Source organism: Neolamprologus multifasciatus, chromosome 17 (genome assembly GCF_963576455.1).
Source record: "Neolamprologus multifasciatus chromosome 17, fNeoMul1.2, whole genome shotgun sequence".
Taxonomy (NCBI): Eukaryota; Metazoa; Chordata; class Actinopteri; order Cichliformes; family Cichlidae; genus Neolamprologus; species Neolamprologus multifasciatus.
Window position 1 is genome coordinate 19547571 of NC_140455.1, and position 17961 is coordinate 19565531.

At 39.6% G+C, this 17961-nt stretch overlaps 1 protein-coding gene across 8 annotated transcripts in view; it reads right to left on the bottom strand.

Annotated features, from left to right (window-relative positions):
* The window catches only part of abcc9 (ATP-binding cassette, sub-family C (CFTR/MRP), member 9), a 71192-nt gene extending 55221 nt beyond the window's left edge, over positions 1–15971 (bottom strand). The window contains exons 1-9 of one of the 8 annotated variants that reach the window (XM_085138097.1): positions 15785–15971; positions 13217–13263; positions 10767–10946; positions 3750–3891; positions 3493–3614; positions 2180–2346; positions 1931–2032; positions 1489–1629; positions 1172–1363 (exon numbers count right to left, since the gene is read on the bottom strand). In XM_085138097.1, coding sequence (XP_084994223.1) covers positions 1172–1363; positions 1489–1629; positions 1931–2032; positions 2180–2346; positions 3493–3614; positions 3750–3891; positions 10767–10929 — 1029 coding nt within the window. In that variant the 5' untranslated portion in view covers positions 10930–10946; positions 13217–13263; positions 15785–15971. Of the gene's footprint in view, positions 1–1171; positions 1364–1488; positions 1630–1930; positions 2033–2179; positions 2347–3492; positions 3615–3749; positions 3892–10766; positions 10947–13216; positions 13736–15784 lie in introns of those variants that run through there. The other 7 variants (XR_014870231.1, XR_014870232.1, XM_085138099.1 and 4 more) reach the window with 7 other exon arrangements.
* Between the last annotated feature and the right edge of the window lie 1990 nt (positions 15972–17961).

Sequence of the window (17961 nt, forward strand, 5' to 3'; positions counted from 1 at the left end):
GAGGTTATCTTAATCACTCAGCTCTCTGACATGTTAGCACCAAAACCTAGTATAAGAAAAATGATGTTTATGCTGAGCTGTGAATCATGAAACGTCCAAGAACAAGAATGCAGAGCTGGAAATGAGCAGAATGGGTCATTTTTAAACAAATACACCTCTGAAAGGAAAGAGGACCCAAACGCAAGACGCAGTCGGCAAAAAATTCACAGCTAAGAAAAAATTCACAAAAAAGTGAACAACCAAACATCCAAAGCATTATTTATGAGGAAATCAACTAGGACCCTAAAGGAAAACTAAAAAAACACCAAGAACACAGGAAAGCTTGGTTACAAGTATTAAGTCCACACAGGAGGCTGATTTGCTAACTGAACACTATGTGGAAATGACAGGGCGGGAAAAAGAGCAAAGGCAGGAAATCTAACTGAAATTAAAAAATAAAACACGAAGAAACCCAAAATTTAAATGACTCTAGAGTCCGAATCAGTCATATAAAACACACTATACAGTAAAAAAAACAGACTTCGTAACACGCCGTAATATTCCATAATGAACTGTAATTATGCAACCAGAGATGATGGAAAAGAGCTTGAAATAAAGAAAGGTTTAACCCTTTGGAGGTTTAAGCACTCCCATCGCTTTTAGGTCAAACGTTTAGGTCACAATATCATATCTCCCCAACAGGTTGGCTTAGAGCACAGGTGTCGAACTCCAGGCCTCGAGGGCCGGTGTCCTGCAGGTTTTAGATGTGTCCTTGATCCAACACAGCTGATTGAAATGGCTAAATTAGCTCCTCAACATGTCTTGAAGTTCTCCAGAGGCCTGGTAACAAACTAATCATTTGATTCAGGTGTGTTGACCCAGGGTGAGATCTAAAACCTGCAGGACACCGGCCCTCGAGGCCTGGAGTTCGACACCCCTGGCTTAGAGGGTTTAAATTCATGGGAAAAATTCTTTGCATTTATTATAAGAGCTAGAGCATGTATATCATGGACAGGAAAGAACTTACACTTTACCTGTTTAAAAGCTAAGCTGACATTTGATTTATGCGTTATACTGAAGTCCATAAACAAATGTGTTTGTGTAGATAAAATCTGCTGGCCTCATGTAAACAGTACTAAGGCGTCTTTTCTTAAAGATATGAGATCACAGGTCATTCATCTTAAACACTCACTGTTGTGTTGTTGCCTTCTGGAACATCTTTTTCAGCATTTAGCTGCTCAACGATCCCAGAGATGCAGAGGGGCCCAGCAAAGCCCAGCAGATCTGCCAAGTAGCGGAAGGTGCTGCTGAGCAGGATGGGACGGCCAAATGCTCGATACATGGAGCGCCAGATCGATGGAGACCTATCCGGGTCCTCAGGTGTCTGTGAGGGCGGAGGATAGAAGGAAAAAGCAGAGAAATTAATTAGATCTGTATATTTTAATTTAGAACAACCACTGGAAATCACTGCAGTGAAATTAAATCATTTTACGACCTCCATCTGCTCACCCTCTGATCCTCATAGGCGTCTTTAAGCCGCAGGTAGTTGGTGAGGGCTCTCATGGCGATGGGCAGCTTGCCGATCTTCTTCAGCTCTATAGGCCTCTTATGGGCTCCGATGATGAGAGGATTCATCCACCAATATGTCGCCTAAAAAACGAGCCAAGAATTTTCTGTGCTGTGCTGCCAAGTTGTGTTCCAGTAAAAATTTGCCCCACTCAATATTGACCGTGCGGTGTCCTCGGGATTCCCATATACTTGTTTGCCATTCACCTAGGGACCATTTTTGACCCGAGGACACCACACGGGTTACGAGCCATTAAAACACAAAATAAGTTCCTTCATTGGATCTCTTGGTTTTTAGTACTTGTGGTCTAAATATTATTTTAATTATATACTTTAAAATTTGCATTTTAACCTTTTTGTGTTAATAATGGTTCTGAAAATCTACCTTTGACAGCAGGTTGACAAAAGGCTGCAGAAAACGAACCCCCAAATCCTGTAAATCTTCTGGTGGTTTAACTTTCTGAGGGTTCGCAAAGAATACATATTTCTAGAAGAAGACACAAAGACAAAATTAATCTACGCAGGAAAAAAAACAAGAAAAACAAAACTATTTTGGGATGCCAGGATGATTGCAATCTACAAGAAACAAAGCTCCTTGAACTAAACCGACGTAGCGTGAAATGTGTTTCCTCACCCTCACTCTGATGACGTTGATCTCCACGGCCATCAGAAGTCCATACAGGATCACTAACAGTGCAGTGATGTACAACCTGAGATACTGTGCTGCACCTTTGTCCTCGGCAAACTTCCACAACTTTATGGACTTTGTGATGAATGCCAGCACCCAGTAGATGAAAAGGACTGTGAGAAGAGAGACAAAAAGCAGCATGACAGTCACAGATGCCGCATCACTGCTATCATACTTGTGCTTTGGAAGATCATACCGTACCCTAAAAAGCTGATTTTTTCTTTGTATTTTGGCCTCTTGTCCACACAAAAACAACTTCAGGTCATTGAAACGGACCTTTTGGAACTCCTCCCAGGGAGCAGATATTAAAAGTCTATTTTGAGTGTTGACTATGCAGAAAATAAGACTCTTGGAAACCATGAAAACATCAACCACTCATTCCTAGTTGGGCATGCCTTTGCTTTCTGTTTACACCAGGATGCACATTCCCAGTTTTTATGGTCAAGTGTATGGTCAATTCACATGCTTTTACAAACGTGCAATATAATTTGTATGTCACACTCGCACTGGTCTGTTTACTGCTTTGTTTTTCCACTCTCTCTGAGTCCAGGTGAAGTCTCGGATTCCCACCCTTTGGCCGTCACACCATGCAACAACTCTATTCGATGGTGCAAAACAGACAAATGGCCCCTTTCCAAGTATCTTGCCCAAACCTACCACACACACTCTGAGCAAAACCGTCTTAAACAGTTCTCCTCACTCAACCTCCTGCCCTTTCTACTTTTTAATAATATTCCTTCTCCCATGTCTGTACTGTGGCCAACGTAGTTTTCTATTTGAGTTCCAATTCAGATCATCTTTGGCTCATTCCTTTAGGGGGTCCCCACATCAGATCAGATCAGATCGTCTCACCCTATTCCCAGCATCCTCCTCCCTCACACAAAACCTCCCCCTTCACTACATCCATGAGCCTATCTGTGGTCTTTCTCTTTTCCTCCTGCCAATCTTCAACATTCTTTGTCCAGCACATCTACTCTCCTCCTCCTCTGCACACGTTCACACCATCTCAGCCTTGCTGATATGTTTTTCTGAGACTGAATGCATTTTGTTTTATGATTATAATTATTTGCTAAAATTCCAAAGGGAAGTTTGATCATTTGAGACCAAGTTAATTGGTTTATATTTTTGTTTTTTCTGTTTTAATTAAGGAAGGGATGCTAATCTTAATTATCCTCTTTTATGACTGAGCAGAATTCCTTGGCTGTTTATTTGGTCAAACAAACAAAATGGGTCATATTAAGCGCCCCTCACTGTCTTACCAAGAAGCAGTTTGGGAAAGTTGGATGTTTCTATGTTGTGGTAGTAAACGACTGATGTTGTGGCTGCTACAAAACCCATGAATGCTGGCATGAAGAGATGGAGGTGGTTGGTACCCATCACCCTACAGTAAGAGGCAAACACAAAATATATAATAATTAACATGCAAACCATTTATTTAACTAAAGACAACTAAAAAACAAAAAAAGCTTATTTTTATTTGCTTATGTTTGATTAAAAAAACATTCTGAGGTCTCACATGTTACAGACGATGCCTTCTGAAAACTCACAGACGTGGACTAATAGCAGCAAGAAGGTGAGGATCCACCTCATGTTGTGCCCAGGGAAATGAAGCCATGTGTTATGATGGATCTGGACTTTAGAGCTCTGACTGCCCCAACCTGTTGGACAAAAACACAAGACAGTGAATCCGAGCTTGCGATGTTGTCAGAGGTGAGAGTGTGTGCAGAAAAGCGTAACAGAAGCCAAAAAAATAGATGGTGGATCCAAAAAATGTGTTTATAAATGTGACTTCAAAGATTTGGATCAATTTACTTACACTCTCCAAGTAATTCTGCTGGTTTATATTCATGTCATAACCGAGTGAAAATCATTGTTCACGGATGAAGAAAATAACTTTAAACATAAACATGAATCACACATGACATCACTTACAACGTTGACCTTTGAAAATCTCTGCATTTGTGTGTATGATCAAAACAACTCCAAACCACGCTTTTAAATGCATCAGGAATCTTTTGGGAAGATATGTTAACTTAGGAGGACAACAAGTTTCCAGCAGAGTAAAGTTTCCAGCACCTTGTTGAATCAAAACCATGAAGAATTAAAGCAGTTCTGAAGCCAAAAAATAATTCAGTCCAGTACAAGTAAGATGTACCTAATAGAGTGTCAGGTGAGTGTATATTCAGGTACCAAGTACCTTGTGTATTGAGACATATTCAATCAATGATACAGTCGTTCAATAAGGCAGCAACTACTAATTATGTTAAAGTCCAAACTGCTAATTATATTCTTAATAAATTCATGTTAGGCAATCTTGTACCCATCAAATATTTACTATCTGTGCTTGAAAATAAATTTGAGTAAGTATGTAATTATCAAATTACTTGCATATGGACTTTTTCCAAGTCTGCCTTTTTTCTACAGCATTTACTTCTACATGTAATTAAAGTCTTGCTGCTTTAGTAATAGAGTTTCATTTATTCCACCAGTCTCTATTATTAGATTTGATTCTGCTCTTAACTCAATGGACTGAAGCCATCTTGGAGCCTTAGGGCACAGAGACCATGAAAAACTACAACCAGGAAGCATCAATTAGTGAGTCCTTGGGGAGAGAGCTGAGGGCTTATGGTCAGAACCATTCCCATAAACTACTGACTACACCGAGACACACAAACGCAAACAACACAGATAACCAGCCAAGCATTCAGTAAGTTATTCCCTGCAATGACTCGAAACCTTTAATAAATACATACAGTGGGGCAAAAAAGTATTTAGTCAGCCACCGATTGTGCAAGTTCCCCCACTTAAAATGATGACAGAGGTCAGTAATTTGCACCAGAGGTACACTTCAACTGTGAGAGACAGAATGTGAAAAAAAAATCCATGAATTCACATGGTAGGATTTGTAAAGAATTTATTCGTAAATCAGGGTGGAAAATAAGTATTTGGTCACCTCAAACAAGGAAAATCCCTGGCTCTCACAGACCTGTAACGTCTTCTGTAAGAAGCTTTTCTGTCCCCCACTCGTTACCTGTATGAATGGCACCTGTTTGACCTCATCATCTGTATAAAAGACACCTGTCTACAGCCTCAACCAGTCAGACTCCAAACTCCGCCATGGCCAAGACCAAAGAGCTTTCGAAGGACACCAGGAAAAGAATTGTAGACCTGCACCAGACTGGGAAGAGTGAATCTACAATAGGCAAGCAGCTTGGTGTGAAAAAATCAACTGTGGGAGCAATCATCAGAAAATGGAAGACATACAAGACCACTGATAATCTCCCTCGATCTGGGGCTCCACGCAAGATCTCATCCCGTGGGGTCAAAATGATCATGAGAACGGTGAGCAAAGATCCCAGAACCACACGGGGGGACCTGGTGAATGACCTGCAGAGAGCTGGGACCAAAGTAACAAAGGTCACCATCAGTAACACACTACAACGGCAGGGAATCAAATCCCGCAGTGCCAGACGTGTTCCGCTGCTGAAGCCAGTGCATGTCCAGGCCCGTCTGAAGTTTGCCAGAGAGCACATGGATGATACAGCAGAGGATTGGGAGAATGTCATGTGGTCAGATGAAACCAAAGTAGAACTTTTTGGTATAAACTCAACTCGTCGTGTTTGGAGGAAGAAGAATACTGAGTTGCATCCCAAGAACACCATACCTACTGTGAAGCATGGGGGTGGAAACATCATGCTATGGGGCTGTTTTTCTGCCAAGGGGACAGGACGACTGATCCGTGTTAAGGACAGAATGAATGGGGCCAAGTATCGTGAGATTTTGAGCCAAAACCTCCTTCCATCACTGAGAACTTTGAAGATGAAACGAGGCTGGGTCTTCCAACATGACAATGATCCAAAACACACCGCCCGGGCAACAAAGGAGTGGCTCCGTAAGAAGCATTTGAAAGTCCTGGAGTGGCCTAGCCAGTCTCCAGACCTCAACCCCATAGAAAATCTGTGGCGGGAGTTGAAAGTCCGTGTTGCTCGGCGACAGCCCCAAAACATCACTGCTCTTGAGAAGATCTGCATGGAGGAATGGGCCAAAATACCAGCTACTGTGTGTGCAAACCTGGTAAAGACCTATAGTAAACGTTTGACCTCTGTTATTGCCAACAAAGGTTATGTTACAAAGTATTGAGTTGTATTTTTGTTATTGACCAAATACTTATTTTCCACCCTGATTTACGAATAAATTCTTTACAAATCCTACCATCTGAATTCATGGATTTTTTTTTCACATTCTGTCTCTCACAGTTGAAGTGTACCTCTGGTGCAAATTACTGACCTCTGTCATCATTTTAAGTGGGGGAACCTGCACAATCGGTGGCTGACTAAATACTTTTTTGCCCCACTGTATTTCATTTGTGTTTGTTAGTTTGATCTTTCCCTCGTCATTCTTCAACCTCTTTCTTCTTACTTCTTTTCTGTTTTCTTTCATTTTTCTGGCATTTTTCTTTTTGTCATTACTCATATTTAGTTTTCTTTTCATTGTCTAACAAGGGAAAAATCAAACGAAGAGTAAATGGGTGTGTAGGAACTTGAATATTAATATTTTCAAACCTAACCCACACAATATTCTCTATTAATAATTTGCCAGTACTCATTTTGACTGCTCTTTTGTTCCTGTGTGTTTTACTTGTTCCAGCAACAACAGCCAAGATCCCAGTGGATCACTGAACCATCAATCTAATCCCATTTTAACCACTCCTCAAAGCTGCTTAACGATGACATGTCAAGATACTGCCTTTAAGGGTATGTGTGTGTGCTCCAAGTTTTTGTCATGTTGTGGGGACCTAACGCTTTTTTCTTTTTACAGACGGAGATGTGTTTTTTTAAACATGAATCATATCAGAAATCATCACATTTACAAATAAAAACATATTTTTAATGTAATGCCTGTCCTCTGAAATTATAGTGTGTGTGTGTGTGTGTGTGCGCACGCGTGTGTGTGTTTTGCTATCTTTCTGAGGACCAATGTTTGTCTCAAAACTATTATCACATGGACATATCTGATAGGAGGACATGTGACAGATCTTCAAAACATTTGCATTTTTCATGTTAAGATTTTGCTTAATGGCTGGGGTTAAATTTGGGGTAAATGGCAAGAAAACGCATCATGTCAATGAGCGACCGCACAAAGATAGCAAAAACAGTGCACGTGTGTGTATTCCCAAGAGAGCGAGCACAACAGGGAAAGTTAAAATCACCCACACATCTGCTCAGTCAGCCAGATTACACAGAGTCATGCTAGAATAGAAGATTACAGTAACACAGCTCAGACAGGTCAGACAAGGGATTTCATCATTCACTTCAAAGCCCTAGAAAAGTGTTTTTGTTACTTTCTTTCCAGATACTTTCTGACCACATCCCTGTCAGGCAATTGAAGTCAGCAAATCACTATTTTAATGTCACCTTATATATTTTACTATCCCATGAAAAAAAAGGTTTCATTTATTTAAAGTGATAAGTGGCAGAAAATAGCTGGATGGATGTATGGATGGATATAATTTATTAGTACATTTATACTGTTCATTTTAAAAGTAATCTAAATGTGCAGAACATCTTTACTGGTGTTGTATTAAAAACTATAGGGGCTGCTTAGCTGAAACCTATATTTCCTTTATTCATACACATGCTCCTAAACATATTTTACAGTTCACGAGCATCTATTTTTAGTCGTAAACACGAATGAATCACACTGGCCTTATGATCATTGCCTTCCTGCCATGTTTCCCATGCAATTAAGTTCTCCTCCTTCTTTCAGTAGCCTCATATGCTTTCTTTGATGGGAAAATAATGACTACAAGAAAAAAAATGCTTGTTAACGACTGCTGGGTTCGGTCAGTTTGCTTCATAGCTGAAATCTTGACTCGAAATGGCTAGGCCAATATGGGGTTTTTTGGTCCCGGTCTATCAGTTCATTGGTTATATTTGAACCTTCTTCAAAATCTTATAAGACCTAAAAAAAGCTAAAGTATAGCCAGAATTTCTGAACTAAGAAAACGTCAATACAAATGTTACCGAAACACTGACTTTAAATCCAGCCCTGAAGCAAATCTTTTTCTCCTATGCTGTTGAGAAACAAGTTGAGACGCTGTCATATTGCTTCATACTTTAAATAAAGATGCTCTTTTGGCCTTTAACAAATGTCAGCTCCCATAAACCCCATGACCTTTCTCAGCTAAACGCCATAACTGCAAGGAAATGATGAGTTCACTGAGCAATAGAGATGTTATTGAGTGTGGAACTAAACTCCAATCAGCTCCAATCTCACAAGTAACAATTGATTAATTTTAGTTAAATCCCAAAGGTAATGGTTTCTTAAAATATCTAATACTATGACATAGTAAATATTAGTTTTTTATTTTTATTTTACCCCACAGGGCCTTCATTTTTGTTGGATCAAATTTGGTACTTTTGCAGTTCAAAATGTTTGAAACATAACATCAGTGTCCCTGATTCATCATTATAAGGATGACTATTACGCAATTAATCACTTGCTAACAAAAATCAACTAACCAAATGTCATTAGTACAGAGGTTCAATAACAGTCAGATCAGATAGGCCGTTCCTCCCAGTAACACTGGGATTGGGCAGGCAGCGGCAGCGTTCGCTTCCCTGCACTGGTACGCCTTTACCGAACCCTGATCCTGCCCATTCTACTTTACGGCGCGGAGACGTGGACAATGCTCAAACACGACCTGAGCAAGCTCAAAGTTTTCCAAATGCGTTGCCTTAGATGCGTTCTCGGCGTTTCCCTTCACGACCGCCATTCGAATGACACCATCCTCACCAGCTGCGGCAGCCAACCGACGATCGGCAACCTAATCCAGTGCCGCCGACTCCGTTGGTTTGGCCAAATTCGTCGAATGGACCAGAGCCGCTACCCCCATGGCCTACTCTGGTTGACCCACCCCACCGATTGGAGGGTGCATCGAAATGCACCAAAAAAGACATGGATGAAACAAATCCGGGATGATTTGAAGGCCCTTCGACTTGACCTCGAGCAGGCAAGAACCATCGCCTTAGATCGAAAAGCGTGGAAGATAATCGTTGGTCAAGCAAGAGAACCTGCAGCACCTACAGCAGTGTACTGGTTGCGCAGCCGACCACCGCCGCTGGTCGTCCGCTAAAGGACAAGAAGAAGAATACTGGGATGATCCCGGCCTAAAGGTGCATGGAAGCAATGCTCTCAATGACCGGGAAAAATACTGTTATACAAGTAGCAAAAAGCCTACTTCTGTTCTGGCACCAGCGTGGGGCCCCATTGACCCTGTCCTATGCAGGGTAAACTGGAGTCTTAATTTTGTTTTTCATCATAGGGCTTGTCAGCTTTTTGTCTGACACCTCACCCTGATCCAATTTGTCTTAGGAGACTCTACCAGGAGCAAACTGCTCCTGACAACATAGCTCCACATCACACCCATAGTTTACATAAATGCAGCTTGCTAATACAGCTTACTAGCCTCAGATGATAGCACTCTCACCCAAAAATCTGGGTCCAAAATCCAGCAGGAGCCAAAACACTAATACAGAGGCTTCAAAATGCATATCCAAAAACAATAGCTGACACCTAGAATATGTATAGACCAATATCCATTAACACAATGAAGTGCATGTGACATAATAAGAAGAAAGATCAAAACAGTCTATTTGACTCAGATCCAGTAATCCTCACTGGATTAGTTCAGTCTTGACAACTGTAGTGAATTCTGAGACTCTCCAGTAATGAAGCCGAAGCTTTAAGAGATATAAGCAGGGAACCCTAAAACATAACACAGGGTCCACAGCTGTGACTTTATGCTGCAGATATACCAAAGCTCTTTTGTGTTAATAATGCAGATAAGTATTTACCTGTGAAAATGTTTATTTTCTTTATTTAGTCCTTCAAAATACACCTGGATCATTCCATAACAAATTTGACACCCTCAGAATTAGCAGATATTTTGTGTGTCAGGGCCTCTTAGTACACAGTGGTGAGTTGAAGTTTTAAACTTTTTAATAATTTGGGCAGGGATAACAGAGAGGAATTTCCCCACGGGGATCAATAAAGTATACATTATCATTATTATCATTAATTCCTTCCAGCATTTTTCACCCTCGTGTGGCATCATATATGCTAAAATAAGGTATAAAGAAAACAGACTCACTGTGAAACAGATTGAACAGGTGATTGCCTACAATTTAAAAGTCACCAAACAGTTAGCTACAATAGAAAAAAAAAGCCCACATTATTATTATAATTAATTATTATAAAAGTTGAAAACAAAGTCTACAGCCCCCCTCTGGTCTGCTGCATAAGCCTGAAACCCATCCAAATCAGCTGCTGTCCTCCAGATTTCCCTGTTTGCTCAGATTAGTTCTCCACACTCTCAGTCACAGTTCCCTGTGCTACTCTTCACACCATCAACCCACTCTGTTCTCTAAGAGCCCATTTTATCATCCATTAATTACACGAAAAATTAAAAAGCAGTTTCCAAGAAGAAAAACTTTTTTTCTAAGAGTCACAAATACAGCAGTGTGTTACATACCAATGAAGAGGATGGGGAAGGTGATGAAGAGCAGGAAGACATGAGGAACCAGGTTGAGAGCATCCACGAAGCACGGATTGTTCAGCACGCCGTTTTTCACACTGTAGGCAGTGCTGTTGTTGCCACAAAATGACAAGGCCCTTCCGCCATCCAACTGCTCCATATGAGTCCTGAGTCAGTCTGGGAAAGTAAGGCCCAAAATCAGCCGACACATCACAAACCACACTAAAATAAAGACAATTGAGATAATTTTTATAAAAAATAATCATTTTATGTAATCTTGCAGCAGCTTTGAAGTTCAGACATTTCTGTGGCCTGACACACAAAGTGCACACACACTCTCGGTGCTACACTCAGGCTTCTGAGAGGCATGAGAGCTATTTCAGGGACACCGTCCAGTTATGTGCGGCTTATGGTGGCTTAATGTTAAGTGAATATTAAGAGTTGGAAAAGCCTCGTCTTAGATCTCATGATGCCGTTGTTACTTCTGTAACTGATTAATGCGCAGAGCCTATAACCTCAGGCTCTGAGATTCAAATCTGTGACATGAATGCCCTCCTTCTTTACATTGGGTTAGGGTTAAAATTGTGACCTCACTAGCACATCATCAACATTGTCAGAATGTGTTTGAAAACTCATTTGTATTCCTTGATGCTTTGGTCAAAGATTGCCGTTTTTAAATGCACTCGACTTTACTCGTGACATCATAAAGATCCAAGAATAGAACAAAAGAGAAAAAGAAAAGTCTACAGCCTACGACAGAGTATTAGGGCCACATTAGGAAAAAATGTATTACTGTTCATTTTACTGAAACTATTTAACCAGCTGTTTTATTATATTTTATGGTATAACATACCCGCACTATAGTGGATGAGGGTGTAACCATTGGTATCATTGCATTTGTCCAGCTATTTCATTTTGTGGGAATCCAGCCAAGTCTTCCAGGTTTTAGGGTTTTTCCTTCTGACTAGATGCCGATTTCTGCACCATCTCTTTAACGTCCTTATACTTATCACAACAACATAAATAATTCTTTATTACTAAAACTGATTTTGAAGCACAATTTCACTAATTCATCTACACAAGGCTTTTTGTAGAGGGTGTAACAGCAGGGGCAGCTGTTTAACTTGAAAAGGTTTGGCTTTATGTGAAGTGTGTTGTTTTAGCGTTGACTCTAACTAAACATGTCTTTTTTCCCTTTTTTAAAATTAGTTCTGTAACAAAGTCAGATATGATATGCCTCAAACACAAGGGGGAAAAATATGAAAAATATCAGTAGATTATTAAACACCTCCTAACAGATGACAGTTAGCAGTATGCTAAGCTAATAGCTAATATTTATGCTTGGTAATAAATCCAAATACTCACCAGATATTAAAGTAAACAGTTTTGTTTAGTTTTTTTCATTAAAGAGCATATCTCTATCTTATGTAGAAATGGCAGCAGTGCCCAGGGCTGATAATGAAGCCAGTGCCAAAAACTGCAGTTCCTCTAGTGACCACTTGAGGCTGCCTCTAAAAGTGAGTCAACACACCCAAATGCTCCCATGTTGAATGATCAAACTACAACAGAAAACAGTCTTTACAGTCTGGTACCAAAAAAAAACAAACAAACAGATTTTGCCTCTTTGGATTGTTACCCCCTTATAACAGCTGTACTGGAGTGACATTTTTATGACCTATTCTGGCGTTGTACTGCTAAATATTACGGTTAGGGGTGTGACCACTTTCTAGCTCTCTGCTAGACCTTGTCTTCGCTAATTCTACTCAGTAACTTAGATGTTGTGATTGTGCTGCTGGAGCATTTTTAATGGGACTATCTGAACAGTAATTATGGCTTGCTGTCAGGTACAACTCATCCAAGAATTCTGTGCTTAGGTTTTTGTGACTGAAAAACATATTAATTTCAAATCTTTTACTTAGCATAAATTAGCAGTTACGTGCTCTGGGTTTTGCACCTGTAGAGTTGGATGCACCAACCTTTACCTTTAAATTACCTTTAGCCAAGCATGCCAATAGCTAGTGCCCCTCTGTGTGCACTTCCAATCACTTATTATACTTTGTTATCACTTCTGACTTCAGAAAACTAACATGACACCTGGCAAAATGCTAATGTTGAGGCCTAAATATGCAAAGGCTGAAGACTGAATGACTACATGGCGGTTACGTTCAACGTTTATATGCAGCCACTACACAGCATTCTGTTGAGAAATTATCACTGTGTGACTTACGGGAGAAGAAGTGTATCGTTTCAAGCAGAGTTTCACCTCAAATTTCTGCCTACTGTTAACTTCTTTACTTATTTATTTATTACCGTATTACTTTCCCTTTTACTACCATCACAGAAGGATGTAATTAATGTACGTGGATCATTTCACCTAGAGTTGTTTAAATTGAAGCAGCTTAATAAGAAAAACTACAATGGTAGCGTAATAAAACCAAGTGTCTTACCTCAGAGTAAAGTAATAAGCCTTATCAACACCGTCTCATTCAGAATGCTTGAATTTAAAAAAAAGCAAATAAAAACAAAAACAAGGAAAACAGACAAAGGAAAGAAAAAAGAAAGGAAGAAAGGAGGGAGAGGAACAGAAACAAAATACGGTGAGAGTTGGAGAGGGAAAAAGTTGATTATTTTTAGCTCCGCAAGAGATTCAGCTGCTCCACTCACTACTGCCTGTCTGTGTGGATGGTGTCAGCTTACATCATGTATGAAGAAACGCTTCCATCCAAGTCTTTCAAAATAAAACCTTTGTATTTGCAAATAAACTGAGTACTGTGGATGTGCTTACACTGAATTATTCACAATCCACAGTTAAATATAGAAAAATGCTAATTGTCTCTCATTGCAAATTTCCATAATGTGGCTCCTGATGCAGAACAGGTTTCTACTAATTGGAGTAAGAAAGCAGTTTATTTAGATAGAATAAACAAGAACTATGTAAGAACCAGTCCATATAATAATTTAGTGGTTTTGAAAAATATAATACGAAGATCATTATTTATAATATCTATAATTACATTTATCTATACCTTAGTTTATAGTTTATCTTTTTGGCAACTTAGTTCAATTTAAAATACGAGTTCATGATGACTAGAACTGTACTAGTACACAAAAAGAACAATTGCAGAATTTACGATATTTACTGTTTAGTTTTTTTTTTAAATAATCACTGTTATTACCAGCACATGTGACACAACAGTCTTAAAGTCAACAATGTAGATTCAACACTTTACACCCCATTTTTTAAAACACCTTGTACAATGCAGGAATAACATGAAGTAATACTAAAACCAGCATATTGAGGCAGTTAAATATTTAAATACTATATATGCTTTGAATACAGACATCTCGTTTGTTCTCTGCACATGTATAATGTCATCATGTGTACGCATGCTAAATGCATTCACCTAATCTGTTACACGTTACACCAAAATGTCCTTGTGTCATTTTCACTCATTATTTTAAATTGCTTGTGTTCATTTTCACTACACATATTCTTGATCCCACATTACATTTGTCTCCTTTTTTGCCCTTCAGCCTGTGTTGTATGCTCAGCAGTTTCTATAAACTGAACATCCCTATAGTTAAAAAGAAAAAAAAGGAGTTTTATTTTGAAGGTTCAAACCTCATAAAAATCAGTAAAACTCAGTATATTCAGACAGCTTGATACAAAGTCACCTCCTATCAGATTTCCAAACTTGTACCAGTTTAAGGGTGAGAAGGAGGTTTATTATAGGCTTCCTCAACAGTCTGCTGACATGTCAAGAGCAAAGTGGATTTACAAACATGCAGCTAAAGAAATATCACTTAATCTGGCATATCTACTTTTATCATGTGCAGTACTTTTATTTAAACCTCTACTGCACAAACAATCTGTCTGTATGATTATATGAATATATTAACCTCAGTTGGAAAATCAAACATGTTTTAGGTAAATCACACAGATGCGTAAAGTCATTATATTAATATTTTATTCAAAATAACTAGAATTAGTTGATATGATATATATAAATAGAGTAAATATAATGCTATTTTAATTAACAAGGTGAAATATGACACTATCCTTAAGGGACCTCAACCTGCTCTAATGTTTTGGCATGTGCACATTTATAATGATGGACACTTTAAACTCTTTAATCTGATTTCGCGTGGTTGCACACACAGCAGCTTGATGTGGGAGATCATCCCTAAAACCTGAGTGAATCCTAGAGCCTGCAGGGTACACACGTGAAACTGCTATGCTTGGCATTAAAACAGAGACCGGGACCTTTGATGCGGTCAGCGGGCGCACTGAAGAGAGCACATTATCGACTGTATTGTCTTTCATTCATGCAAGCTGCTGCACTCAGAAGGACGAGGTTCAAGTCTTGCATGCATAGAAATACCTAAAAAAATATATATGATGGAGCGGGAGGGAGGATCAATCGGGTTTACTTTCACGTGTCATTCAGCGTCCTTCATTGTGATTCAGTCCTGCCACGCATTAATGTCAACAAACCTCCATTCAGAAATCAAACAGTTGGAAGACTTTCAACACGCGGACCAGTAAAAACAGACATATTATAAAGATGTGTGATTTTTCTAAATCAATGTGATCCAATCTAATATTCGGCAAGAATAACTGAAATAATAAGAAGATGTAAATTTATAAATCCTTAAACTTTTTAAACTGTACCGCTTGTAATCGACCAAGCCTCCTTCCACGACCAGCAGCAAAACGCATTGTTTTTTCCTGAACTGTGTGTGCACGGTGCATTACACGGTGCCGAAATGAAGACATATCGGAGCATCTCAAAGACTCCGATATTTTACACTGTTTATTTTGAAGCTACGCGCCAGTAGTAAGAGCCAAATCGACTCAAACTGGAGGACTGCTCAATGAAGTCTGGCTCTCTCACAACAGAGCACCATCTCTTGACGTCCTCAGTTAAGACGTCGTGTTACGGCACACTAAGGATGCTGTCGCCTGGTTACGAATGACAGAAGGATAAAGAAGGAGAGCTCATCCCAGCACTTACCCGACCTTTTACGCAGGTTTACGGGTCACGGCGTCTCTTCCGCAGTCTTTATCCCCGTTCGAGGTGTCTTATTATGGTTGCGGTTTATACTGAAGGCACGGTGACAGGAAATGCCTATATATTACTACCACTATCGTGTCCGCTCAGAAGCCGTTATGGCGCTCGTGCGGCACAAATGATACGCACGCACTCTCAGATATGATGGTTGTCTTTTTTTTTTTTTTTTTTTTTGGAATAGTTCATGTACATGATAGAATGATAAATTTAGGTCAAACTAAAGCCAAATCAGGATTAAATCGGCCTTTTTCAGAGATGCTGTTTGTAAGCTGGCAAATTAGGAGTATGTTTCAAATGAAATAAAGGAATTTTTCCCCCAGGTTATGATATGAGAGAAAAAAATGAAGACTATTTTAACTTATGTGTGGTTGGTAATATAAGAGCCATAACAGTGTCTCAATGTTAGTAGAGTTTTCAAATATTATTTTTTTCCCATTAATTTTATTTTGAAAAGTGTAAGCGCTATTTACGGCACAGTGCAGCGGGAGGGAGCTTTCCAATCTGATTGTACCTCTAAGACGGGGACACCTAACAAAGACTCGTGCTCAGTGCTTTATATTTTTATAAAGTTAAAAAAAAAAAACAGTTATGAAGGTAATTTGTAGAAAAGGAACACCTCCAAATTTGGAGGCCTTCCAAATTTCTTTTTTCTTGACAGGACCTGACAGTCTAAATTACTGCTCCGAAAATATCAATTTAAATATGTAAAAATTGATAATTCAGCTGTACAGAACAAGGATCACTGACTTAACTTAATTCAATTCACATTAATTTTTTGAGTGCCAAACCACATCAACTGTCACCTTAAGGTGTTTTATATTATAAAGTAATGACCCTACAATAAAACAAAGAAACCCCCAACAATCAGATAACTCCCTGGCCCAAGAGCAAGCATTTGGTGACAGTGGGAAGGAAAAACTCCCCTATAACAGGAAGAAATCTCCTGCAGAACCAGAGGGAGGGAGGACAAAACGGGGGTGTCCAAATTCATAGGCTGCATCCTCCCAAGGCCGCATGTGTAGGCAGATTACATGATGTAATCGATGTGTGATGTAGACTTCTCCGAATGCAGCCAACAAATGTGTCCTCCTTTTCCCCAAATTTGAAGGATAGGTCGGGTGTATCCTTCGTGGCCCACCATATCCCAGAATTCACAATAAGGCCCAGCCAATTCCAGTTTCCAACAATGGCGGCCGCTACTTAGTGTTAATATTACTCTTATTACTCTTTCTGGGTCACAAAATAAACTTTTGTGATATTTTCAGGTGTGTAAACTTCAAATATCTGCTCGGTTTTTCAAGATATCACACATTTGCAAAAGTGCTCCGACATTTTTGGAGATTACCCACCAGCTCGATAGCTAGCCAGGGCAATAACAGCGAACTCCCAGCACATCGTTTTCAACCCCCGCAGTCTTTCTCTACTCAGGTTAAACATGATATATAAGTCACTTAGATAACTTAAAAATGTTATTGTTTGGCTTTTTTCAGTGTTATATTTGTGAGTAAATCGGTTTGGCTGAGATTAAAGTTATAGTATAGTATATAGTTTCACATAGCTCAATAAATGTCAAACTGATTAAACAGAAGTGTGAGATGATTGAGAATTTATGCCAGTGTCCTGTTATATTTTAGATAGAAAGGCCAAGTTTATTAAACTCCACTAAGACAGCTGGTGATGTAAAACTGAAGGCTAGACATCCAATTTCACAGCTGCTCATTTCCGGCCTTCCCAGCCTTCTGAGGACCCGGCCCACGTAGACCATGAAGGCCAGGTCCTCAGAAAGATACAGCCTATGAATTTGGTCACCCCTAAAGACAAACTGTGGAAGAGAATCAGAGATTAATAATAACTGATGATAATTGACTGGACTCTGTATTTTGAGTCCTCGGTTTTATGGTTCAAGTCAGCAAGTTTAGTTAGTGGACAGTATCCATCCAAGACTGTGGATGCTTTCTCCAAGACGGACTGGTGTCAAGGTACCACTCATGTTCAGCATCCAGAATCTCTGCAAGACCCCAGTCAGCAGGACTCGGAGATCCAGAATCGTCTCAGATGGTGTGAAGGGGGAGGTGTTCAAGGTGAGGCTCCCTGATCGATCAGGTGTTCCAGCTCGTTGC